The sequence below is a fragment of the Sinocyclocheilus anshuiensis genome, unplaced genomic scaffold, assembly GCF_001515605.1.
Source record: "Sinocyclocheilus anshuiensis isolate Anshui unplaced genomic scaffold, SAMN03320099.WGS_v1.1 scaffold308, whole genome shotgun sequence".
NCBI lineage: Eukaryota > Metazoa > Chordata > Actinopteri > Cypriniformes > Cyprinidae > Sinocyclocheilus > Sinocyclocheilus anshuiensis.
In genome coordinates, this window is record NW_015558619.1 from 344,019 (window position 1) to 370,315 (window position 26,297).

At 36.7% G+C, this 26,297-nt stretch overlaps 1 protein-coding gene across 3 annotated transcripts in view; it reads right to left on the bottom strand.

The window, feature by feature from the left end:
• The window catches only part of LOC107680532 (lymphocyte antigen 75-like), a 40,862-nt gene that overhangs the window by 3,408 nt on the left and 11,157 nt on the right, over window positions 1–26,297 (bottom strand). The window contains exons 4-34 of one of the 3 annotated variants that reach the window (XM_016476447.1): window positions 25,434–25,592; window positions 23,853–23,969; window positions 23,012–23,146; window positions 22,731–22,928; window positions 21,803–21,960; window positions 21,595–21,702; window positions 21,357–21,445; window positions 20,488–20,657; window positions 16,924–17,132; window positions 16,679–16,821; window positions 16,488–16,569; window positions 16,264–16,335; window positions 11,943–12,066; window positions 11,661–11,696; window positions 11,391–11,560; window positions 10,320–10,387; window positions 10,131–10,207; window positions 9,793–9,929; window positions 9,596–9,704; window positions 9,281–9,444; window positions 6,904–7,033; window positions 6,601–6,821; window positions 5,559–5,721; window positions 5,313–5,471; window positions 4,524–4,646; window positions 3,587–3,775; window positions 3,063–3,286; window positions 2,764–2,947; window positions 1,931–2,089; window positions 418–540; window positions 126–308 (exon numbers count right to left, since the gene is read on the bottom strand). In XM_016476447.1, the coding sequence (XP_016331933.1) occupies window positions 126–308; window positions 418–540; window positions 1,931–2,089; window positions 2,764–2,947; window positions 3,063–3,286; window positions 3,587–3,775; window positions 4,524–4,646; window positions 5,313–5,471; window positions 5,559–5,721; window positions 6,601–6,821; window positions 6,904–7,033; window positions 9,281–9,444; window positions 9,596–9,704; window positions 9,793–9,929; window positions 10,131–10,207; window positions 10,320–10,387; window positions 11,391–11,560; window positions 11,661–11,696; window positions 11,943–12,066; window positions 16,264–16,335; window positions 16,488–16,569; window positions 16,679–16,821; window positions 16,924–17,132; window positions 20,488–20,657; window positions 21,357–21,445; window positions 21,595–21,702; window positions 21,803–21,960; window positions 22,731–22,928; window positions 23,012–23,146; window positions 23,853–23,969; window positions 25,434–25,592 (4,383 nt within the window). Of the gene's footprint in view, window positions 1–125; window positions 309–417; window positions 541–1,930; window positions 2,090–2,763; window positions 2,948–3,062; window positions 3,287–3,586; window positions 3,776–4,523; window positions 4,647–5,312; window positions 5,472–5,558; window positions 5,722–6,600; window positions 6,822–6,903; window positions 7,034–9,280; window positions 9,445–9,595; window positions 9,705–9,792; window positions 9,930–10,130; window positions 10,208–10,319; window positions 10,388–11,390; window positions 11,561–11,660; window positions 11,697–11,942; window positions 12,067–16,263; window positions 16,336–16,487; window positions 16,570–16,678; window positions 16,822–16,923; window positions 17,133–20,487; window positions 20,658–21,356; window positions 21,446–21,594; window positions 21,703–21,802; window positions 21,961–22,730; window positions 22,932–23,011; window positions 23,147–23,852; window positions 23,970–25,433; window positions 25,593–26,297 lie in introns of all 3 variants that reach the window. The other 2 variants (XM_016476448.1, XM_016476446.1) reach the window with 2 other exon arrangements.

A 26,297-nucleotide genomic window follows, 5' to 3' on the forward strand; every position in this document is an offset into this window, starting at 1 on the left:
AAAAAAAAAAAAAATATATATATATATATATATATATTATTGTTATTATATGTTATATTTTTTGCATATTATTTTCAACTATATGTCATGAGACATTTTCAAGGTAAGAAATTTCAGGGACTCACGGGCAGGTGCTTTGCAGACGATTCGGCTGCGGCTGTTCAAGCAGCTTGTGTGGGTCCAGGAGCCGTTGCTGGACACCATGACTGCGCAGATCTGCGGCGTCTGCCGTGATAATTGTGGGCCTGAATTTGCATCCCAGCTAGAGAAGTCCAGTTCACTGCCATCATGCCAACCTGTGGGCTCACCTGTTGCAGAGATTAATAAAAATTTACATTGACTTTTTACATTACATAACTCTTCAACTCTTACAAAAGGAAACAGTGTGATTGAAGGCAGATGAAATCATTATTTCACCATTGGTGTCAACGTTGAGCGCCAGCCACACTCGGCTTGTGATGGAAGGGTTCTTATTCATGTAGTCAGAGACAAAATCATTCTCCTCTTTACTCTTGATGGTTAACAGCTTGGAGGAAGAATCTGCCAGTTATACAGGAGAAATACAAGATGTTGTTAGACACTTTCAGGTTGGATGGTGTATAGTAGTGTTAATTTTGTCAGCCATTTTTAATTTAGTCTTTTAAATTATTCTTAGTCCTGTGTCAAATGTACTTTTTTTGTTGTTATCCTACTTAGTCAACCTTGTCCTGGTTTAGTTTAGTAAAGTTTTAGTCAACTAAATGTCTGAGCATTTTAGCCTAGTTTTAGTCAGTGGAAACTTAGTCACATTTTCATCATGCTGTATAATGGTTAAACTAATATATATATATTTTTTGCTCCAAATTATAATCACAATAATTGTTGTCATTTGAGAAATTTATTTTTACATTTCAGGTATTGCACTTTTAACAATAAGCACAAATCAATAGAATGTAGACTCTGATAAATAAAGATAAATGCTTTATTTTACCTCATCTATTGTACTGATTTATTATAGGCTATATATTATATAAATTAATATCAAAGACTTATGCACTCTCTCCGTCTACATTATGAAAACTAGTAAAACACACAAACAACAACAATAAAATACTATAACAGTGAAATTCCTAATAGTAATTCCAAATTGCAGTGATGTTTCTCTATTAAAACAACAGCGGTTGAGTATTTATCCGCCAACCACAATCGCAAACAATATAGTCGAGATCTCATGATAGAACACAGACTCACTGAATGACACCTTCATTTAAGCTGAACATCTCACATGGAGATCGCTAAACTCCAGCATGTTTTTCAGATCATCGTCGACGCTTCTTATAAAGAGCAAGCGTGTGTGTGTGGTTGACAGATTGCAAAAATTAAGCAAAACACCGGGCAGAAAACGTATTCTTTTTTTCTACGAATCTCTGATTTGGGGATTTGAACTGGCAACCAAACACATGAAAGCTCATGTAGGAGAGGCATGTACAGCAGGGTGCAGTAATATTTTGTCTCCTTTTTTGGCCGAAAATAAAAAGATTTTGGTATTGTTTTTATTTTTCAAAATACATCTTTTATCGTCAACGATATTGCATGTTGATACAGTCACAGTTATTGTTTATTGACCTTATGGTCGTCTCGTCATCGTCTCGTTTTAGTCATGGGAAAAAAGCTCATCAACCATTTTTCGTCAGTTTTCGTTAACAAAAACAGTTTTTAGTGATTATGTCAGGGGTTTGGATTTGAGAAACTGGTTCTAGAACAGTTTAGAAAGGAAACCATCTGCTGCTTTTGCACAGACGGTGAAACTTTTGCACTAGCATTTGAATGTTTTATCATTGAGGTTGGCTGCATGTGTATTGTCTCTTCCCGACCAGAAAAAGCTGCAAATTGGTTGTGATACGAAGTGAAACTTGTTAAAGACACAGCAATACAGGATATATACACTCACCCAGATTCTGACACACGTTCTTGGCACTCTCCATGGTAAAGACAGAGTAGTTGTACATGTTGAAAGCATAGCAGTGATCTTTGAACAGGACCCATGAAAAGTGATCATCACTCTTGGGACAACTGCTGCTGGATTCAGAAGAGAGATGTGCAACAGTTTCTGGGGGGAAAAAACGAAACCAGTTTGAGACTGATCTTTTCAGAACAACAGTTGTGTTACGTCATTGCGTGCTTGTCGGGCTACGTTTACACAACAACGATGTAGTCAAAAAAGGAAAAGTTTTTCCCTTGCGTTTTTAAAAAGTTTCACGTATACACAACAACGTTTTGAAAACGATTCGCATTTACACATATCCGCGAAAACGGCCAAAAACTTTGTATTACGTATGCCAGGCCAGTAGTTGGCGCTGTCACCTTGTTAGTAAACAGTACCTGTAGGGAAGTGACGATTATATGATGTATATGATGCATCTCCGCTGTTGGTTGTAATATTGGTGAAGTAAATCCAAACTTTGCTGAAGAAGCGTTAGCACACTCGTGAGCAGCAACAACAGTACCATGTACTCCGCCATTGTTGTGTATGTTTGTTCGCACTTGTCTTTAAAATCGACACGTACTGTGCATGTCTACATACCCAACACGTACTACGCACGCACATGACGCCACCGTTTTCAAAGATTCCCGTATTGGGTGTTTACACAGAAACATGCACTTTGAAATTGAAATATGCGTTTTCAGTCCACAAAACGCCGTTGTCATGTAAATGAACAGGCAAAATGCATAAAAAGTTTCCCATTTTTGGCTGAAAACGTTGTCGTGTAAACGGCCCCTTACTCTCACTGATGTGGTTGTAACAGATGGCCCCTTCTTGGGCTGCATGACAGTTGACGGCCGTCCAAGTGCCTTTGGAGTCCACAAACACACACTTTTCCTCAGAATCAAGGCCGTCGTTGACAAATCCATCTGGTTTGAATTTTACTGCACTCCCATCTGACCACTCAAATGGCCATCCACTTACCTAAAGAAACAGCCAGACAAAGTACATGACAATGGCAACAACTGAGAGCAAAAGACTGAGCGTACAGCTATTAATTGCTGTCAGTTATTACTATTATCACAAAAAAATTGTGTACATCTTGTTTGGAGAGGCCAATCCAGAGTGAAAAGCCATCCCGTTTGGCGACCAGTGCCATGTTGTCATTAGTGGTTTTGTCAGGAATGCTGGCAAGATGGCCTCTGTTGCGTCCACACTCTTGCAGTGCCTGATACCAATCCATTCTCTTGGCCACCCGACGGTAACTTATGCCATCCGGAGTATTAACGTCAACCACACCCTTCATGAACTCCTCTTTAGTATCTGTTAAAGACATTTTTGCAAGTCTATAAATAAAATTGAATCTTCACGTCTTTATATGGAATATACATTTTATAATAAATAAATTATATACAATAGTTGCCTCTTTATTACAAACAGTTGCATTTATTTTAATTCAGTTGAGGTCATAAAAACAACATGCATACTAATGATAAAAATAGAAAATAAGTTTTAAGACTCCTTTCATGTCATATCAATTACTTATTTTGCAGTTTAATGCTAAATAAAAACATATTTTTGGTAAAAACATATGAAAACTGAAACTTATTGGTGTTGCTTTACCATTTTCAATCTTGCACACCACAATACTCCTCTGTTTGAAGGCATTGAAAAGACGTTGATTTGTTATCATTTCCCACTCTCCGATTAAGTTGAGACCAACTATGAAGGACTCTGTGAGGTTTGGTCTTAGACCATATTTCCAGTTAGAGAACTGCACATTGCTGCCATCTAGCCACTTCAGCTGCTCATCTAAAGCAAACACATCATACAGGACAAAAATGAACAGCTAGTTGATACTTTCCTACCCAATTTTACACATAAATGCTGGAAAACACTACATGACTTTTGGCCAAATTTTTGGCTCCAGGTTACAATCTTGAGAAGTCAACACTAGTTGCCGAAAGTCAGATCCAGTCTTCAGATTGTGGTCAGTAGGAGTTGACAAATTTCACTGACTCTGATTTTTTAGCCTCAGACTATGAATCCATCCAGCTGGAAGAAATCAATCATGTTTGATATTTAGAGATTTTAGAACATATTAATTTCTGCAGGAGTTTGTTGTGTTCGGAACGACTTGAAAATCTGGTCGTGTGTTCTCGTTTAGTGTATGATGCCCATTTTTTCTCTCTTACCATTTACAAAGTCGGCAAGTGTTTGATAACCTAGTGTTTAAAATTCTCATCAGATTTTAAAAGCCATGTAGTGTATTACAGCCTTAACCTGGAAACATTTGGTGTAAAATTGTGAATGTTTAGACCAGGGCTTTTCAACTCGGCTCCTGGAGGGCCGGTGTCCTGTAGAGTTTAGTTCCAACCCTAATCAAACACACCTGATCAAGCTAATCAAAGTAGTCAGGACTATTTAAAAAATGATGAACAGGTGTGTTGGATAAGGGTTGGAAGTAAACTATGCAGATCCCTGGCCCTCCAGGACCGGAGTTGACTAGCCCTGGTTTAGACTGATAAGAAAATAGAACTTTGGGATGTGATCATCTTACCTGTCTTGTTTTTGTTCATTCCCAGCCACACAAACCTGACTAAATTTTTGAATGTCTGTAACTGTTGCCTGATGAAATCGTTCTCTGCCTCATCACGGATTGTCAGGATTTCTCCGGCCCCGGCTAAAACACACAGACAAGATTACCATAAAACAATGGCCATGTGCCCACTGCAGCTAAATTCAGTTGTCAATTCACCTTTTAGTGCTTAATCTTGTTCTGTACACACATGTACTCCAGTAAATTACTGACTCCCAAAAAGTGACAATCTCTTTGCAGAAATTGTACACAGTGTGCACAGAAACAAACTAAACATCTAGTTGTTAATGACATATTTAAACGCATTGCAGAGTTTTGGTGTAAGAAATCACAGGGAAGGAGGTGCGTCTTGACTCAGTGTTGCCAAATCTTGCTATAAAAACCAGCAAATGAGAACAAGCCTATGTTACCTTGGAAATAAGCTACATACCAAAATATTGTTACCTGCACCTGCCTACACTATTATCTCTATAAAATGGATTGTTTATAAGCCGAGGCCAAAAAACAAACCCAAAGACGCTTAATAAGCGTCGCTTATAATAAGTGGACATGGCAACCCTTCAAGCGCATGCTTCCAAACATAAAAAAAAAAAAAAACTTGACGGCTCTGCTGACAGTGCTTTTGTTAAAATCATTAAACATAGGCATTTTTATAACATCTTCGACCACGGAATTGAAACTTTGAAAAGACACACAAAAAAGAAACATGAACAACATCAAAAAAAAGTCCCAGATATGATCCATTCATACCAAGAGACATGCAGATCTGCTGATCAGTGATGTCGTTGTTGCCCCATCTGGAGGCCCCCAGCAGTAACGTGTAGCAGTTCTCCTTAAAGCGGATCCAGTTCTGTCCATTGCTTTTGTGAGGACATTTGGCCGAATCTACTTCAGGTGTGACGGTCTCATCTGTTATGAAAAAATGCATTTTTAAAGCAAAACCTGTGCAAGTAAATATTGAAAAGCAGAGGTGGCATTTATGAATTGAATCCTCACTGTGTGGGATGTGGCAGATCACTCCTGAGAGCTCATCCTCACACTCGGTTGCTTTCCAGAAACCGTCAGTGTCCAGATACACACAGGCTCCTTTGGTGGCTTCAGAGGTCCAGCGGTTAAACTCAGTGTGGCTGTGGTCTGTCCAGTGGTAGTGCTCCCCTTCCTTGATAAAAAAATTAATTAATTAATAATAATAATAGTAATAAATAGGGATGGTCATGACATTAAACTGTTACAGTATGTAATCAATAAATTCTGTTCTTTTGAATGTTCTATTCATCAAAGAATCTTGGAAAAATGTATCATGGTTTCCACAAAAATAATAAGCAGCAGCACAACTTTTTTCAACATTGATAATAATACTACTGTACATTTTACTTGTACATCAAATCAGCATATTAGAATGATTTCTGAAGGATCATGTGACACTGAAGTAATAAAGCTTTGTACCACAGGAACAAATGATATTTTAAAATATATTATTTACAATAGAAAACAGTTACTTTAAATGTTGTTTTATTGAACTTTTCAATCATCAAAGAATCATGAAAAATTACATAAAATTTTTTAAAATAGAAAACGATAAATTTTAACAATGATCAATTTTAAAACAATTTTAAATTGTAATAATATTTTAATAATTGATTTATTGATCAAATAAAAGCTTACCAAAATGTAATAGTATATATTTTTATTTTGTAGTTCATTTAAAGATCACGGGAAATTCTTTTCTTTTGTTTGACTAGCACATTTTCCCCCCACTATATTTTATATACTAAAGGGCTTGTCTTTTCTTTTCTTTTTTTATAAAAATTTTAAATGTTGATTGGAGAATGGCTGCTGAAAATTAACCCTTGACATCACAGGAATAAATTACATTTTACAATTCTAATATAATTTTTTTTTTTTTAATTGTAATGATATTTCACAATATTACCGTTTTTATGGCATTTTTGCTTAAATAAACGCAGCCTTGGTGGCTTCTTTCACAAACATTAAAAAATGTTACAGACCGCCAACTTTTAAATAGATCTTCACTCACATCTTCACTGAAGAGTCCAATCCAGAGGGGCTGTCCTCTTCGAGAGACTTCAACTGTGAGCACTGCTTGGACATATGCGTCAGGTACGCTGGCGAAGTCCATATTGTAGCTCCGGCACAACTGAAGAGCCTCTATCCATGTTAAATTGCCTTGCTGTACCACCTTAAATGTATGATTATGAACCGTGAAATCATCCTTATGCTCAGGTTCCTTTTGTTCATCTGGGGAAATTGTCAATTGGGTGTTAATCAACAGAACACTATTTCATATAACAGGATTGAGACAATCGCTGGTGGCCCGTACCTGCAGGATGCTGGCAGATGCTGAGATTCTGGCGGTCGGAGCAGGTGGTGTAGTCCCAGGTGCCCATCATGTCAGAATGCTCATCATTATACATGTAGGCACAGAGCTCCATGGAGTCCTGTTCAAACGTCTGCCGTGCAAATCAAGAGGAAAAAGAGAAACTCTCAGATTAAGTGCATCATGATGAGCAGAAAATGTACTTAATGTACAGCTTATGCAATTATACATAAAGCCATCTGAACACCAGATACGGCGTATGGGAGATGAAATAAAAACTGAAAAAAAGAAGAAAAAAAGTTTCCCACAATTGAAAACGAAAACTTATACGACACGTATGACTTTTGTGCTTTCATCAAGAAAATAAAAAGATGTTTTGAGGAATGTTCATGATGCTCTTTTCCATATGATGAAAATGAATGAAGGCAGAGGCTGTCAAGCTCCAAAAATGCACTTTTATGTTGGTTTTTAAGTTACTGCACGACTTCAGAAGACAATTCTGAGTCGGATGGATCAATATTATGGTGCTCTTACTATTTACACCACCATTCAAAAGTCTGGAGTTAGTGAGATTGTTTAATGTTTTTGAAACAAGTCAAGGCCTTCATCAGTAAAAAAGTAATATATTTAAAATACATTTATTTCATACTAAGTATAGTTCAAATCTATTACCATATTTACTGCCATATCAATCGAGACTACTAATATAAAAATGATAATTTGGAGTACTACTTGTGCACAATGCACATTTCTTCCCAGCAGGCACCGGACGTCAAAATAACACCAGGTTGACGTTGGACCCCAATGTCAGACAGACACTGCATTTTGGTTGCGAATCAAAATCGGGTTGAGTCAATGTTGGATTCTGGTTACACAATCTAAAAACAACAAACTATCAAAGTCAGCTGACATTGGTATCGGACAAAAAATTAACCGTGTTCATAAAATTAGATGTTGAATTGACATTGAATTTTGGTCACCCGACGTCGCAAACCAAAATTTAATCAAATATCAACGTCTTATGACGTTGTGTGTCTGCTGGGTTAACATTAAGTCTAAAATGGGTTTGAGGATTGTATGATCTTTGAATATCAGTTTTTAAATGCAAGATATTTCAAGTGTACCTGAAGTATACTTGCAATAGTTCCACTTTAGCACAATCAAATATACTGTACTTCAGTATGTCTTTAGTTGGACCTCAGCACTACTTCCACAATTAAAGTGCATTAAGCACAAAATTAGTTGTTCCAATTTAGCAGACTGTAAATATACCAGTTTAGTATACTAAATCAGTTATATGGAGCATCACTCCAGTCTTTAGTGTCACATGATCTGGTCATGCCGCTTTAAATGCGATATTAATATTATAATATTTTTGTGGAAACTGTGATTTTTGTTAGGATTCTTTGATCGGTTCAAAAGAACATAATTTATTTGAAACTGAAATCTTTTGTAACGTTACAAACATCTTTACTGTCACAGTTTGATCAATTTGCTCAATTTGATCAATGGCAGAGCCTTTATTTTTGGTTAAACCAGTGTGTGTGTGTTATTGTATTGCAAGTTATTGTAAACATGTGAGGAACAAAACTATTCTCTGTACAATCTATAGTTCTGGGCTTCCTCTCTCCGCAGAAGTAACATTCAGTGTCTCGCACACAAACGGCTGTTTTTCATTACATTTGCCACTGAAACCTACGGAGAAAAAAAGATTAAAGAGGATCGTCTGAGTTGCTTCGTAAATCAGAATTGTTGCTGTCAGTTTAGAGGGGAGTTTTTCCAAATTATAAAGTCTTATAAAAGTTATTTTTTAAAAATAAAATAAAAATAAATGTGTCTTTGTCTTTCTTACCCTCTATTATAAAAGCAAATGCTTAAAAATGCGTGCATTAAGCACAAAATTAGTTGTTCCAATTTAGCAGACTGTAAATATACCAGTTTAGTATACTAAATCAGTTATATGGAGCATCACTCCAGTCTTTAGTGTCACATGATCTGGTCATGCCGCTTTAAATGCGATATTAATATTATAATATTTTTGTGGAAACTGTGATTTTTGTTAGGATTCTTTGATCGGTTCAAAAGAACATAATTTATTTGAAACTGAAATCTTTTGTAACGTTACAAACATCTTTACTGTCACAGTTTGATCAATTTGCTCAATTTGATCAATGGCAGAGCCTTTATTTTTGGTTAAACCAGTGTGTGTGTGTTATTGTATTGCAAGTTATTGTAAACATGTGAGGAACAAAACTATTCTCTGTACAATCTATACACAAATGCTGCACAAAATATTTTTTGAGTATTTCTCAAGTGCTTTGATCAGATCTCCAGATCTTTGTGGTCAATTATATAACTTTCATAGCAGATGGACACTTGCATTGATGAATATGGGTCGTAACTGGCCATGCAGGAGAGGATTGAAGTTCAGATATGCAACTGGCGAGTTGTCCACCCACTGAGTGTCATGAAGCTTGAACTTTAGGCCAATCCAGACTTTCTGAGGCTGTCCGGGTAACTCCGGTAACATTGTAGTGATGAAATCTAAATGGAGGAAAGATGCACGGCACAGACAGATAGAGAGAGAGAGAGTCAAGCAACATTACTAAGCGTACTAAAAGCATGAATAAATATGTTTTATATTAAAATGTGTTCTCGGTGGTGGATTTTTTCATAGTATATTAATCAAACACACCCTGTTCAACTTGGTCAGATATGGTGAGCATAGTGCCTGTCAGTGACTTGCAGAACTCATTGGCGTCTTTGAAGGTTTGGAAATAAGACTGGGATAAAACCCAATAGCACTGCAAGAGATGTATACAATGAAGTCATTAACCAAAAACACGTGTTTCAAGTTCAAAGGATGTGACTGGCTGTGTGTGTATGTCAGACCTTCTTTCTGAAGTGCCTGGAAGTGCTCGCACATGGGGTGCTGGCAGGGGGCGGTTCTGGGCTTCCTCTCTCCGCAGAAGTAACATTCAGTGTCTCGCACACAAACGGCTGTTTTTCATTACATTTGCCACTGAAACCTAAAAAAAAACATAAAGGTTGCATCCTGCTCCCCAAGTGATTCATGGGTCTTTCAACATTCACAGGAATTTCCATTGTGCTACGACTAGGAAAGTCATTTGAATTAGCCATGAAACATCTTGTCAACATGTCAAGCTGCCCCAAAACAAACTCTGTAAGATGTGGAAATTACTTTAGGAATCACAATGAGACTCTCATACCAGGTTCAAATGACACGGGAGTGATAGAGGGGCACCTTCCCAGAAACGCTGAATAATAGTAGTGCATGGGGCTGAGCCTGCAAACACACACACACACACATACTAATAAATGATAAATAAAAGAGAGGTTCATGCCAGTAATTGTGCCTCTTGATGAGGTTTGGATAAGGTATGAAAACCAGAACTTACATAAAGGGAACATGAGGACCAGGGTAACGAAGGTCTGCCCACCACTTTAAATTCACCTGTTCTGAATGCTAAAGATCATTAAAAATACATTCATTACTGGATGATATGAACAACCATATACTCACTCATATTAGTATTATCCATTTCCCAACAGACTGACACTTTATTGTGGATCAAACAATGTCCATTTAGGAGCATGGGTGTTGTTTCTTACAATACTTCCAAAAGAACATTAAAAAAAAAAAGTTTTATCATTCAAACTTAATTCATACAGTATTTGCTACTGTTCAAAATGGAGTTTGGGATCAGTAAGATAAAAAAAATAAAAATGAATACATTTATTCAGAATTTTATTGATAAACTAGTGACAGTAATTCTGTTCTTCTGATGAGTTTCCCAAAAAAAAAAAAAAAAACTAGCAGAAGTGAGAGAAAAGTGTTTATTATGTTTGAAATATGGATATTTATATTACAAAAACGCATGGATTCACTACAGGATGCGTTTTATAACGGATGTGCGCACTTTATTTCACTTCTTCTGGACTGTTGACAAAAAGCACCCGCTTACACCCATTGAAAGGCTTGGAATAGCCAGGCCAGTTTTTTATATCACTCCGATTGGATTCGTCTGAAAGAAGAAAGTCACATACACCTAGGAGGCTGTGAGGGTGAGTAAAACACAGGCTAATTTTCATTTTTGGGTGAACTAACCCTTTAAAAATCTTACTGATGAACAGCAGTGTGTTACTTTTTAAATAATTAAAAAAGTTGTATAAGTTTTAAATAGCTTTAAATTGCGTTTTAAATAACAAAAGAAAATAAAATTCCTAATATTTTTGGCAGTAACATTTTGCGCTCTGTCTATGCACAATAAAAAGTAAATGTGCTTTTTTTATGCATGGTTTACTTGTGTTTTATGCATTTTCTGGTCACTATGTGTGGGCCTCATTTGAAGGCATCACCAGCTCTCTGTTTTGACGTTCTGTGGAGATGCAGCCTTTAATTTAAGGAGTCAGACCTCCCCAAACCCCCTGGTAATTCAGGGTTTATAAAAACATCTGCACCCTCTTACCTCAAAAAGTCGTTCCTGTAGGCGGCGTGCGGCATTAAGGGTGTCGGGTGCGGCGAGTTTGCTGCTGTTGCTGCCGCAGTACAAGACGGCCTCCTCGAAGGACAACTTTGGCTCTGCTACAAACCAGAACTCCTGGCCGTCTATAAACACTGATGTGTTATGGTGCCCATCTGTTAGTAGTGAAACACGAAACATGTCACTGATTTGCAAACCAAAAAATTACATAATCCATGACGTATTTGGGCATTTGATTCAAAATGAAAGTTCTACCTGGGTTGTACCACTCTGGTGTTTTTGGTGTTTGACCTAGAGAATGATACAAAGACCATGAATATATATATATATTTTTTAAACATGTTAGTTAGACTTATGTGGCTCCAAACCTGTGTATGCTGTTGTTATTTTTTTTTCATGGAACTTAATGAAATTCTTAACATACTTGTCGCTCTTTTACAGTACATACAATTGAAGGGGAAGAAACTTTTCAAATTCATAAACTTGAAAACAAACAAAGTCTTAGTCTTGGGTGTTGTTGTCTTGAGTGTTGTTTACCTCGTGGTATCTGACACACCCATTCCAGTTTGGCGTTGCAGTGAAAGACGCTGGGATAAAAAGGCCGTGGAGGAACATTATGAAACAGGAGGAATAGAAATGGCTTGTAGGTTCCTTTCAAAGTCTGATGATACAAAAAAAAGTAAAATATCACAAGCTGCCTGAATTCAAACAGGCCTTAGATTTCTACTGTGTAACATCTACTATTCTAAATTCTTAATATTGTCTGTTTGATACCTCTGATATGTTTTTGAATCTGTTTGATGACAATCTATCGATCTGATTAATTTCCCATCTCTCCCTACTCCCAAACAGAAGGCAAAAGCCGTATGAAGGTCATTCTAGATTTCTGATTATTGACTGGCTGTTGGCTGCCAACAGCGATAGGCTGTTTTGTGTCAATTACTGCCCCCATCCCAACATTTACATGTCCGAATGAAACAAACATCAAACACAAACTGAATACCGCTGTGCAAAAGGCTTAGGCCATTAGAATTTTCACCAACAAAAATGGTTTTAAGTCAGTTATTTCTATGTTTTGCTGTAGTGTGTCAGTAGGAAATATCAGTTTACATTTCCAAACATTCCTTTAGCCATTAATTGTAATAATCCAGTGAGATTTTTGTCTGACGACAGCCAGTGCTCCACACAGAGATCTGATCTGATCATCATCCAGTCTGTCTGGAATGACATGAAGAAACAGAGAAATCTTCCTGCAAAGCTACAGTACTGTTAAAAGTTTTAGGCACTTGTGTAAAAATTTTGTAAAGTGAGGATGCTTTCAAAAATAATGTCAGAAATAGATTTTATTTTGTAAATAGATTCTATTAACTAAATCAAATCAACATTTGGTGTGAGCATCCTTTGCGTCTAAAGCAGCTTTTGCCCTCGGTGCACTTGTGCATACAGTAGTTTTTCAGGGAGCTTTGCAGGTAGGTTTCTTGAAGCGTCTTGGAGACATTGCCACAGTTCTTCTGGATTTAGTCCGTCTAAGTTTTTCATGGTATTCATGGTATTCCAGACAGACTGGATGATGATGAGATCAGATCTCTGTGTGGAGCACTGTCTGTTTTCAGACTCCTTGTGCACAGGGCCGTCCTTAGCTGACGCGTGGCCCGGTGCGAGGTAGGGAGCGGGGTCCCCCTCGGTCCGTTTGCGATCGCGTTCTGGGGGGGTTTCCCCCTCGGTCCGTTCACCACGGGGCCCCCTCAAGCGACCACACCAGTTGCGCCCCCGTAAGGACGGCCCTGCTTGTGCATAAAACAATCTCATTGAATTATTACAATTAATGGCAAAAGGAATGTTTGGAAATGTAAACTGACATTTCCTACTGACACACTACAGATACACAAAAGACAGACTGACTTAAAACCATTTTTGTTGGTGAATAAAAATTACTAATGGCCTAAAACTTTTGTACAATAGTGTATATTCACCAACTATAATGCTGTTTTTTTTTGTCATACTAAAATTGCATATTTATGCTATAATGTCTGTCATTTTAATGAAGAAAGAATAAAATACTACAGTAAAAACCTGTTAGGTAAATGTAATTTATATCAACAAATAAGGTAAAACCTTTTAACTTTTAACTGAAATGTAACTTTTACAGTAAAATGTTGTTAAAATTAAAGAGTAAAAAGTCAAAGTAAATAGTAAGTCATCTTATAATTTACAGTGAGAAACAGTAAAAGTCTCTGTGACATTACATTTCAATGTATTTTATTTAAATAGTTTCTTTTAAATGTTTCTTATTTTTGTGATCAGTTACGCACATTATAGTGTTTAATACTACATTTTAGGTTGTTTAGATAACATTTATTGTGTTATTTTAGTGTTTTATAGCAATGCTCAATGACAAATGAATCTATGTCAGTTTTGTGTGCTTACTGTCAAATAAAATTAAGGCAGCGGCTATTTGCACTAAGTATAAATAGCGATGGATGCTATTTACACTAAGTGCAAATAGCTATAGATTCTATTTACACTATGTTAAAATAGCAAGATTTTCTGCTACTTATACTACTTATTGCAAATAGTGGCAATTATCTGCACCTCAGTATTGTAGTACATTATAAAACAGTACGCAATAATGACGTATTGAGTGTAAATTATAATTTTAATTCAAATTATTAAATGAATGCCGCCTTATTGGGACAATAAAGCCCTCTCTACACCTACCCTAACCCTACCCGATACTTTATTTTCAACTTTTTGATTGTTTCCTTCATTTTTATTGAAAATAAATGCCTTTCCGATGTGACATGAGATTTGAAAAGGGAGAAAAAAAGTTCGGCAAAAGATGACATGAAGAAACAGAGAAATCTTCCTGCAAAGCTACAGTACTGTTAAAAGTTTTAGGCACTTGTGTAAAAATTTTGTAAAGTGAGGATGCTTTCAAAAATAATGTCAGAAATAGATTTTATTTTGTAAATAGATTCTATTAACTAAATCAAATCAACATTTGGTGTGAGCATCCTTTGCGTCTAAAGCAGCTTTTGCCCTCGGTGCACTTGTGCATACAGTAGTTTTTCAGGGAGCTTTGCAGGTAGGTTTCTTGAAGCGTCTTGGAGACATTGCCACAGTTCTTCTGGATTTAGTCCGTCTAAGTTTTTCATGGTATTCATGGTATTCCAGACAGACTGGATGATGATGAGATCAGATCTCTGTGTGGAGCACTGTCTGTTTTCAGACTCCTTGTGCACAGGGCCGTCCTTAGCTGACGCGTGGCCCGGTGCGAGGTAGGGAGCGGGGTCCCCCTCGGTCCGTTTGCGATCGCGTTCTGGGGGGGTTTCCCCCTCGGTCCGTTCACCACGGGGCCCCCTCAAGCGACCACACCAGTTGCGCCCCCGTAAGGACGGCCCTGCTTGTGCATAAAACAATCTCATTGAATTATTACAATTAATGGCAAAAGGAATGTTTGGAAATGTAAACTGACATTTCCTACTGACACACTACAGATACACAAAAGACAGACTGACTTAAAACCATTTTTGTTGGTGAATAAAAATTACTAATGGCCTAAAACTTTTGTACAATAGTGTATATTCACCAACTATAATGCTGTTTTTTTTTGTCATACTAAAATTGCATATTTATGCTATAATGTCTGTCATTTTAATGAAGAAAGAATAAAATACTACAGTAAAAACCTGTTAGGTAAATGTAATTTATATCAACAAATAAGGTAAAACCTTTTAACTTTTAACTGAAATGTAACTTTTACAGTAAAATGTTGTTAAAATTAAAGAGTAAAAAGTCAAAGTAAATAGTAAGTCATCTTATAATTTACAGTGAGAAACAGTAAAAGTCTCTGTGACATTACATTTCAATGTATTTTATTTAAATAGTTTCTTTTAAATGTTTCTTATTTTTGTGATCAGTTACGCACATTATAGTGTTTAATACTACATTTTAGGTTGTTTAGATAACATTTATTGTGTTATTTTAGTGTTTTATAGCAATGCTCAATGACAAATGAATCTATGTCAGTTTTGTGTGCTTACTGTCAAATAAAATTAAGGCAGCGGCTATTTGCACTAAGTATAAATAGCGATGGATGCTATTTACACTAAGTGCAAATAGCTATAGATTCTATTTACACTATGTTAAAATAGCAAGATTTTCTGCTACTTATACTACTTATTGCAAATAGTGGCAATTATCTGCACCTCAGTATTGTAGTACATTATAAAACAGTACGCAATAATGACGTATTGAGTGTAAATTATAATTTTAATTCAAATTATTAAATGAATGCCGCCTTATTGGGACAATAAAGCCCTCTCTACACCTACCCTAACCCTACCCGATACTTTATTTTCAACTTTTTGATTGTTTCCTTCATTTTTATTGAAAATAAATGCCTTTCCGATGTGACATGAGATTTGAAAAGGGAGAAAAAAAGTTCGGCAAAAGACGGGTTCGAACTCGGGTCAATCGCGTCAAAAAGCACACGCCTTACCATCTACGCCACTGAGACTGATGTTTCAGAAGCGTCTTTTTTCAGTGTTGACTATCCCAATCACACGTTGGTGGGCGGAGTTAGTGTAAATAGACTCTACCAACAAGGCGGGCTATTTGCACTTAGTGTAAATAGACACTCCGTAAAAGATTAAAATGATTTAAAATATCAAGAAATATGTACAGCTACCCAAGTAAAGTTTTTAACTTGTAAATATGTGTTTCACTAGAGAGGACCCAGAATAGCATGTATCATTTCTTCTGTTGTTTGTCAGGATAATATTGCATTATAATGCAGTTTTGTGATGTTATGAGAGGTCAGGGATCATGCATTTTTTGAGAGTCATGTTTACCACACCTTAAAGGCAACGCAGTCCCTGTTATAGACATCATCTTCATTGAATTCCTCAGGAAAGATCATCATGGAGACCTGTTACCAAGCAGCAGAAACAAATGACAACACCTACACATTTCACACTTTAGCTTTAGTCAACAAAGAAATAAAGGAGCAAATGATGGCTCCGATCACAACTCAATTTGGTCTTTAATTTGTTCAGAAAACATCATATGCTAGTGACTCACTGGACGCCCATCACTCCACTCCCAGTTATTGTTGTTATTTGGATTTCTGCGATTTAGTCCCACCCAGAAAAAACGATTATCACTGTACAGAGAAAACAGACAGCACAAGTAAAAGTCAATAAATGCCACTGCCCTTGGTTTAGTGTGTGGAGGAATATGATAATGGGAGTTAAAAACGGTCCTATCTGTACCTGATAGAGTCTCTCAGGATGTAATGTAACGCTTGCATATCTTTAGCCTCAGTGAAGCTGGGCAAATGCCCCCCTAGTGCCTCACAGAAACGCTCCGCCTCTTCCCACGAGCGCTTCCTGGTCAAACGCTCCTCGTGAAACACCTGCAGACACATTCAAACAGATGTTGATTAGATATAACTAGAAATGGCTTCATTGTCTTGACTCAGCTTCTATTGTTTTAGATTAATACCAGCTGAACACACCATGTAACAGTTCTTTAGGCCTTCCTTTGAGACCCATCCTGGTGCACAGGAAGCATTGAGATTGGGCTCAACTGGATCTGGGGTGGGTTGGACCATTGATTTGATGGGTTTCTTACAGATTCTGCCAGCTTTGAACAGAGTGCAGTTCTTAACAGCCCACTGGCCCAAAGGATTCCCAGTAGACATCACCACACAGCCACCGGCGAAAGCTGGAACACATATTTACATTCAAACTCAATGCAAAATATTTTAAATTATGATATTTAAAAAGTTGCAGGGTATCCACGGGATTTTTAAAATCAAATTTAAGACTTTATTTAACACCTGCACAAAAAAAAATGAGTACCATATGAGCGGGTAGGGCAACGTCTATGGTAACATTAAATGTAAAATGACCGTAAAAAGCTTGATTTACAGTTCAAATACAGGTTTTCACAAGAACAAAAAGTTTTATAAAATGCTAAACTTCACATTTCAGACATTAAACCATTTTTAAGAAAAGGGATGAGTCAAAAGTATCAATTATTATATTAATTTAATAACATATAAATATATCTTAGTGTTTTAATTGTTTATATTTTTATAATGCATTAGCTTCTTGTCAAAACACCGGTTAAATTTTCAAACTGCACGTTTGCTGCGTAAAATTTTGAACAAAAACAGAAGACGGGCTTATTGAAAATGCAAATCCATTCTCGGTAAGCAGGTGGCGCTTTCAGAAGAGCAGAAATATATAGCGGTTTGCAGAGTTACCACAGTAGACAAAGTGGCACAGCGCCTGACTTTGAAACTCATATTTATTCAATCAAATTATAACCTTTTTGATGTTTAATCGTCACATTAAAGGGATAGTTCACTCAAAAATAAAAAAATTGATGTCATTAAAGGAGTAGTTCACTTCCAGAACAAAAATGTACAGATAATGCACTCACCCCCTTGTCATCCAAGATGTTCATGTCTTTCTTTCTTCAGTCGTAAAGAAATTATGTTTTTTGAGGAAAACATTTCAGGAATTTTCTCCATATAGTGGACTTCTATGGTGCCCGCGAGTTTGAACTTCCAAAATGCAGTTTAAATGCAGCTTCAAACGGCTCTAAACGATCTCAGCCAATGAAGAAGGGTCTTACCTAGCGAAACAATCGGTCATTTTCTAAAAATAAATTACAATTTATATACTTTTAACCTCAACCGCTCGCCTTGTCTAGCTCTGCGTGAACTCTGTGCATTCTGGTTCATGACAGTTAGGGTAGGTCTAAAAACTCCCATCTCATTTTCTCCTCCAACTTCAAAATCGTCCTAAATCGTCCTACATCGCTGTTTTATCTTTTTTTTTATAAAGGGCGTTTGACCTTCTTTGCATGTTCACTTTGTAAACACTGGGTCGGTACTTCTGCAGCGATGTAGGACGATTTTGAAGTTGGAGGAGAAAATGAAATAGGAGTTTTTTTCGACCTACCCTAACTGTTTCAAATGGGACTGCACAAAGTACGCATGCGCATTGCAGAGCTACACAAGACGAGCGTTTGAGATTAAAAAGTATATATATTTTTATTTTATTTTTTTAGAAAATGACCGATCGTTTCGCTAGATAAGACCGTTCTTCCTCGGCTGGGATCGTTTAGAGCCCTTTGAAGCCGCATTTAAACTGCATTTTGGAAGTTCAAACTCGCGGGCACCACAGAAGTCCATTAAATGGAGATAATTCCTGAAATGTTTTCCTCAAAAAACATCATTTCTTTACGACTGAAGAAAGAAAGACATGAACATCTTGAATGACAATGGGGTGAGTACATTATCTGTAAATTTTTGTTCTGGAAGTGAACTACTCCTTTAATTACTCACCCTCATGTCGTTCCAAACCTGTAAGACCTTCGTTCATCTTCGGAACACAAATTAAGATATTATTGATGAAATTCAAGAGCCTTCTGCCCCTCCATAGACAGCAAGGGTCCTACCACGATCAAGGTCCAAGAACATTAACAAAATGGTCCATGTGACATCAGTGGTTCAACCGTAATTTTATGAAGCTACGAGAATACTTTTTGTGCGCAAACAATACTAAAATAACAACTTTATTCAACAATTCTTCTCCTCCGTGTCACCCCAGCCCCATTTTGGAAAGTATCCCAATGCATATGCGTGCATGGATCTGCACATAAACAACATCGTGATACTCTCCAAAATGTTGCTAGGGGTGACGCAGAGGAGAAGAATTGTTGAATAAAGTCGTTATTTAAATTTTTTGCACACAAAAAGTATTCTCGTACTTGAAAAAAAGTACAGTTGTACCACTGATGTCCCATCATCAGTGTTATGACGTCCTTACTATATTTCTGGACCTTGATCATGGTAGGACCCTTGCTGTCTATGGAGGGTCAGAAAGCTCACGGATTTCATCAATTTGTGTTCTGAAGATGAACAAAGGTCTTACAGGTTTGGAACGACATGAGGGTGAGTAATTAATGACAGAATTTTCATTTTTGAGTGAACTATTCGTTTAAGCTATATTGCAATTCTTGTCTTTCTGTCCCCAAATTTAAAACCTCTTGAAATCACACTTAAGACTTTCTTGTACCATTTAAGACTTTTATGGCCTTAAATTTGATACAACTAAATTTAAGACTTTTTAAAACCTGTGGAAACCCTGAAGTTAGGATACTGTTTTCCTTCTCAGAAATCTGTATTGCTTTACTAATCATACACATTACCCGAAAAAAAAAAAAAAAACTTAAAAGGTATAGTTCACCCAAAAATGAAAATCACCCCATGATTTACTCACCCTCAAGCCATCCTAGGTGTATATGACTTTCTTCTTTCAGACAAATACAATCAGAGTTATAATAAAGGGGGGTTAATAAAGGCATCCTGAAGCGAAACAATGTGTTTTTGTAAGAAAAATATCCATATTTAAGACTTTCTAAACCGTAATCTCTAGCTTCCGCTAACTGTCATACGTTCATGAGAGAGTGGCGTTCCAGCAGATGACACAGGATGCAGAGAAGAGAACAAAAAAAAAAAACACCGGTCATGAATTAAAAGTACAAAACAAGGATTTGTAAAGAAAAATGTCAGATGATTTCGATATAAGCCAAGAGACTGGCTTTCTTTTGCTATAAACAAAACTTGGTTCTCGCGAGACTAGCATATTCTCACCGGAGCTTACGCTACGCTTACATGCTACATCATCCGCTGGAATGCCACTCTCAACGACAGTTAGCGGAAGCTAGAGATTGCGGTTTATAAAGTTTTAAATATGGATATCAATTACGCTCAGGAAGCCTTTATTAACCCCCTGGAGCCATGTGGAGCACTTTTTATGATGGATTGATATGATTGGTGTTGATATTAAATATCAACACCCATTCACTGCCATTATAAAGCTTGGAAGAGCCAGGACATTTTTTAATATCACTCCAATTGTATTCGTCTGAAAGAAGAAAGTCGTATACACCTAGGAAGGCTTGAGTAAGTGAGTAAATCATGGGGCAGTTTTCATTTTTGGGTGAACTATACCTTTAATTTACAATATTGAACAACCACAGTCGATCCCATGATGTGCATTACCTGGTTCTAGCCATTTCCAGTTGGTGTAGGTGACCTGGTCTGCTGTCCCATCCTGACCGATCCAATGGTACTCCCTGGACCCTTTAGTGTCCTGTAGCCCCGTCCAGAAATACAACACCTCAGTGCTGATGTGCTCTTTCAGAAGACTGTTAATGAAGGCCTGTTCAAATCTAGAGAGTGGATTATACATCTTCATGTTACTAGAAAATTTCAAAATTAGAAATGAGTTTAGTTTTATTAATGGCTCACTATTATTATTTATCATACTTGTGGTATAAAATGGTCATGTAACTCATTCTGCACTGTATGTTCTACAAACATGATGCCTCTTATCATGTGTGTTATTCCAGTTTGGAAAGATCAGACTTAATTCAAAGAGTCATATCTAGAAAGCAGTAGCCGGTTGCATAAACCGCTTAGACTAGTCTTTAAAAAATTAGTCAACTATTTTTTATTTAAGATTGGGCGTAACATTTTAAAGTCAGTCATTAAAAATGCATTTAGTCAGTTACCCCTTGGCTAACTGCTAGTTGGTAAAACTAGTTCTTAAGATACAGTCTTAATATAGTGGTTATGCTTAAGCAACTGGCAGCAGAATATGATTTTTTTTTTATCACTTGGACAAGCAAGTGGCTACTTTCTATGAGAAAAAAAGTTTTTTTTGTTATTTTGTTCTTCTTTTTTCAAACTATTGTTCTTTTGCAGGAAAAATAATGTATCTGTTCCAGAATAAATACATTTGACATCTTGCATCTTGATATATTAGTGTGACATTCTAAACCAATGTATTCAGCGATACTATTAACTGTAAGATTATAGCTCTTTGTTTCAACTTACGAGTTGTAAATCAAATATATGTTAACAGTTACCTGTTATTAATGGTGATGTGGCAGCTGTTTTTATAGAACACCAGCTCAGTGTCCACTTTATAGCAAGCATTGCCATGTCTCTTCCAATTCTAGAGAGAAGAAAAAAACAGATGTCTGCTTATTCATGAATCAGATTCACATAGGTGGCAATAACAACAACATGAAGCACAAACATGATGTATATTTCATGTTTTTCCATGGAGTTGGAGTGAATTGTTCCATAGTGATGGTCACTCACCCCGTCTGAAGGGCAGCCTTCCTCTGGGGCGCTCTCATTCACACTCCCATTCGACTTACACATGTAAGCCCTCGGCTTTTCACAATCAGACACAGACCATGTATGATGCTGCAAACACACATAGATAAATTAGAGCCGAGTTAATATTCAGAACAGCGCTCTTATTTATGTGATATAATCTGACATGACGAAACACACACACACACACCTCTCCTGAATAGTACACGCAGTGGATGGTATTTGGTAGAAGTGGTGGAGGTTGAGCTCTGGCCCAGTATGTGAAAGAAACTGGTACTTTATCGACCCATTCAAAAACTGAGGTGTTTCCATCACCCAAAAGACCAATCCATACCTCTGTCTTCAGATCTGTCATATATAAAGTCATAAAACATATAAAGTCTGTACAAATGTATGACACTGTATAATATATATATATATATATATATAATAAAAACAAATAATATACATAAATTATAATTATAAATTATATAATGTGTAACATAATAAATCCCACTGACAGATACTTGTTTTTATTTATTCATACATTTGTTTAATTTAGTTCAATTACAAGATCTCAAGTGATATAAGAATGCTTAAATATTTGCATCAGAAAACAAAAATATTGAGGAAAATACAGATTTTTTAGCAGTGCAAGCAACATTTAATGCCATGACTTTAAGATTTTCTGCTCTGATTTAAGACCTTTTAAGGCCTTAAATTATAAAAAGGCAAAAAAAAAAAAAAAACTTTTTAAGACCCACACAAACCCTGATACATATATACAAAAAAAAAAGACATAAAATGAATATTTTCTATATAATCAATATTTTATGTATGTATGTACGTACGTATGTGTACATACATACATACATACAAACACACATACATACAGTATATTACAGAGGAGTAATGCAGGTCAAAATAATCACACTTAAATAAGAAAAATTATTTAGTTCAGTTTTTGCATTTCCCATGCATTTTGAAAAACATTAAATCTGTGATGAGTTTACAGATACGTATTCTACAAAATATGCTATCCAGAGAAAAAAAAATTCAAAGAAAAAAAAGATTTTACAATCGGCTTGCTTTCTCAGAACATGTGTTGTTGATACCTGTGTGCGGTGAGATGTGTTTACCTGAGTGAAAATTTGTGTGTAGCATTTCAATATCCTCTAAACTGTGCATGCTGGCAAGCTCAGAGTCATCCATCCGACACATGCTCAGAGCTTCATGCTGGGACAGTTTTGACTCTGTTCTACTGTGGAGTTTATAACAGAATCCTTTCCATCCAATCCAACCCTCTTTACACGCCGTGGGCTTATATACCTCCCTGACTGCTGAAAGGAGAGGGAGAGAGACTGTGCTGTGAAAGGGAGGAAAAAAAGAAGGAAAACGGAACAAGAGGGCAGTATCTGACCTGTACTCGCACTGTCTTTGTCATTCTTCATGCAGATGAAGGGAAGCCGATTTTCACACGTCTCTGCGCCGAAACGCAGCGGCTCCTTCAGAACTCCACAGTCCTCGTCCGACATAAGGGATCTGATTGGGATGCCTAACAAACATGCGGCGTGACACAAACGTAACACTATATGCAAACAGTTTCATCGTGGTTATGTTTTATTATGAATTTTATTTCAATTTTATTAGATTACGTTATTGGAGTAACTTCTCCAAGACTGTATGCAAATCATTTGCATAAAAAGTGTTTATAGAGAGCTCATTGTATTGACAGCACACACATGGGGTGAGGAGAGACAAACCACCCACATCATCACAGCTGACAATGCTGTCATCACAGAGACAGATTCTGCCTGTGTCTACTGCATAAATACGCCGTTCAAATCATCAGTTTGTTCTTCTAGCAAAACAACTATCCTTGTGTGCCCACAGTCACGCTGCCACATTAACAGTGACAGAAAGGTCATTGTCAGTAGCTGCACAGTACTCTTGTACCAAGATAAGAGAAGAGAAGATAAGATAAAAGAACTGGTCTTCCTTGATCTGCTTAACCTAAATCACTGTGAATCTGAATAACCATCACGCCATACATATAATGTACTGTAGATGTAGGGCACAACAGACGGTGACACAGTGGGTTGGAAAGGAAAAAAACTTTCAAAAGGAAAATATTATGTCAGAGATTCCACGTCTTCCCTATGTTTACCAGAACAACATGCGGTTGAACTATCCCTTTAAAACATAAAAGAACAGTGATCTACTACAAGATTCTTTATAATACATTTTTCGGTTAAAATCACCTGTTTCCCAAGGGGCAAAATATAAAGCTGATCCATCTGACCACTGCCAACCCTGCATCCAGTCCAGATGGTTCAAGCCGATCCACAGCTTGCTTGGCAAGTCTTTCTGATTTTTAACTGCAGGGGGAAGGAGATAAACAATGAATAATAAACAAAGTAAAAATACAAACTTAGCTACACGGTCATCGTGAATTAAAGCTGAAGTGTGTCATTTTGCACCAAAAATAATAAGTGTTTTCAAACAGGTTTCTCTAACACTCCCACCAGCTGCTATTGGTCAGACAAACAAATAGCCCCGCCCCTGAACTTATGCTATTGGCTGAGTCAGTGGTGCTAAGTCAGCCATGGAGCAATGGTTGGAAGGTGGTATGAAGTCAGGGAATTTTCAACAAAGCCAACCTACTAATGGCCCACTTAGAGTTCTCAGTCCACATTAACATGGAGTGGGCGACAGCATTTGAAGAATATGGATGGAGATGCATAAGTAGTTTTACAACTCAAATGTGCATGAGGCCAAAACGCAGTTGTAAATAAAGTAATAATTGTCCAGCTGGGGTTGATGCTAATGGATAGGCAAGATCTCTAATGGATATCTGGATACTGAAAATGTGACGACGCAGAAAGAGAATTCATCAAAACTGACAGTAAAGACTTAAACTGTTATCAAAAAATATGTCAAATAAATGCATTCAATCAGTAAATAAACTGTCAATTTATCATAAAATATGATAAAAATTATCATGGTCGCCACAAAAATTATTAAGAAAGTTATTCAAATACATACATATATATATATATATATATATATATATATATATAAATCAGCATATTAGAATTGTTTCTGAAAGGATCATGTGACAGAAGACTGGAGTAATGACACTGAAAATTCAAAAATAAATTATATTTTAAAATATATTCATTGTAATAATATTTAAACTATTTTTTAAATACTTCTCATAACACTAATAGTATAATTTTAATAATATTTTTTATTGTATTTTTTGCTTAAAAAACAGACTTGGTGAGCATAAGAGCAGGGTGCGAACTACGGGGAGCTAGGGGGAGCTCGGCTCCCCTTAATAAGACATGGGCTCCCCTGAAAACGTGATTTGTGAAATTTTGGAGACTCAAAAAAACAAACCTCAAACTTCTGAACAGTACTCTATATATAACACAGAGCCGATCCTCCCTATACGCAAAATATGCAAGCTGCGTAGTGCCCCCGAAACACCAGGGGGCCCCCTTGCTCTCAAAGATGATTTAATTTGAGTTTCGTTTAATGAATTTGGCCAGCGGTTATGAAAACATGAATGATAATTTATTTTAATGCGGTGCGCTGTCGCCCTTTCTACGTAAAAATCAGTCAAATCATGTAATGTGAATGTCGTACAGTCTTGCTCGAGACAAAAATAACCGCAGAAGAGACACTGTTTCTCAAGCGCTTTCCGCGAGCGCGATTCGAGACTGAGTGAAACACGGACAAATGTGTTTCATTCATTCGTTCATAACCACTCATAATCCCCCCCCAACCCATAACAACAATTTCAAAGCCCAAAAGTGAAAATGAGAAATTAGTCTTACAGAACTCAAGCTCTTGAGGGCTAGACACGCTGAGCAGATCTCCGCCTTGACTACGACAGGCATCCCGCGCCTCGTGCCAGGTCACCACCGCTGTGGAGACGACCTGATAGCAGCGTCCTTTCACTGGGGCTTTCTCCCATAAATCAATGCATCCTTCCACTAAATAAAAGAAAACCGGTAGGAGGTTAGTTACAATTCTTTCATTATACAAACCTCCATCTGTTTGACTCCTACCCATATGTGATTCTTTCATTCTGTCTCTGACCTTTGAAGAGTCGCAATCTTTTCCATGTTTCTTCAGAACGTATAAGAAGTCATATTAAAGGAATGTGCAACATAGTTAAAATGGCTTTGCGAGAAGACAACAGAGTAAAAAGGGCAGCTTAAACCAGCATGAGTTCTACTTAAAACCTAGCAGGTTAAAACCTAGGTCAGTATGGCGTTTGATGGGAAATGGTTGACTAAAGTGTTCTGCTCAAATGTGACACATCTGTGGCATAATTTCTCACAGAAAAAGCATTTTATAAAACCCATATCTCTTACGGTATTTATTTACAGTATTTATTTAAATCGAAATTTGTTACATTGAAATAATTTCTCAATAAACAAAAAGTGTTTGTAGATAAAAAGACAATGTGTTCAGAAAATAAATATTTGTTGTATTTATTTATTTAGATAAGAAGCGTTCATACATAAAAAGATGTGCGCAGAAATATAAATAAATTATTTAAAGGGGTCATGAATTGAGAAATCAAATTTTCTTTGATTTTTTTTGACATGTCTTTTATTTTTATTCATTTTGACAATTTTTTATGTAAAAATGATACTAACATTATAAGTGCACCTCAGGAAACATTACGAAAT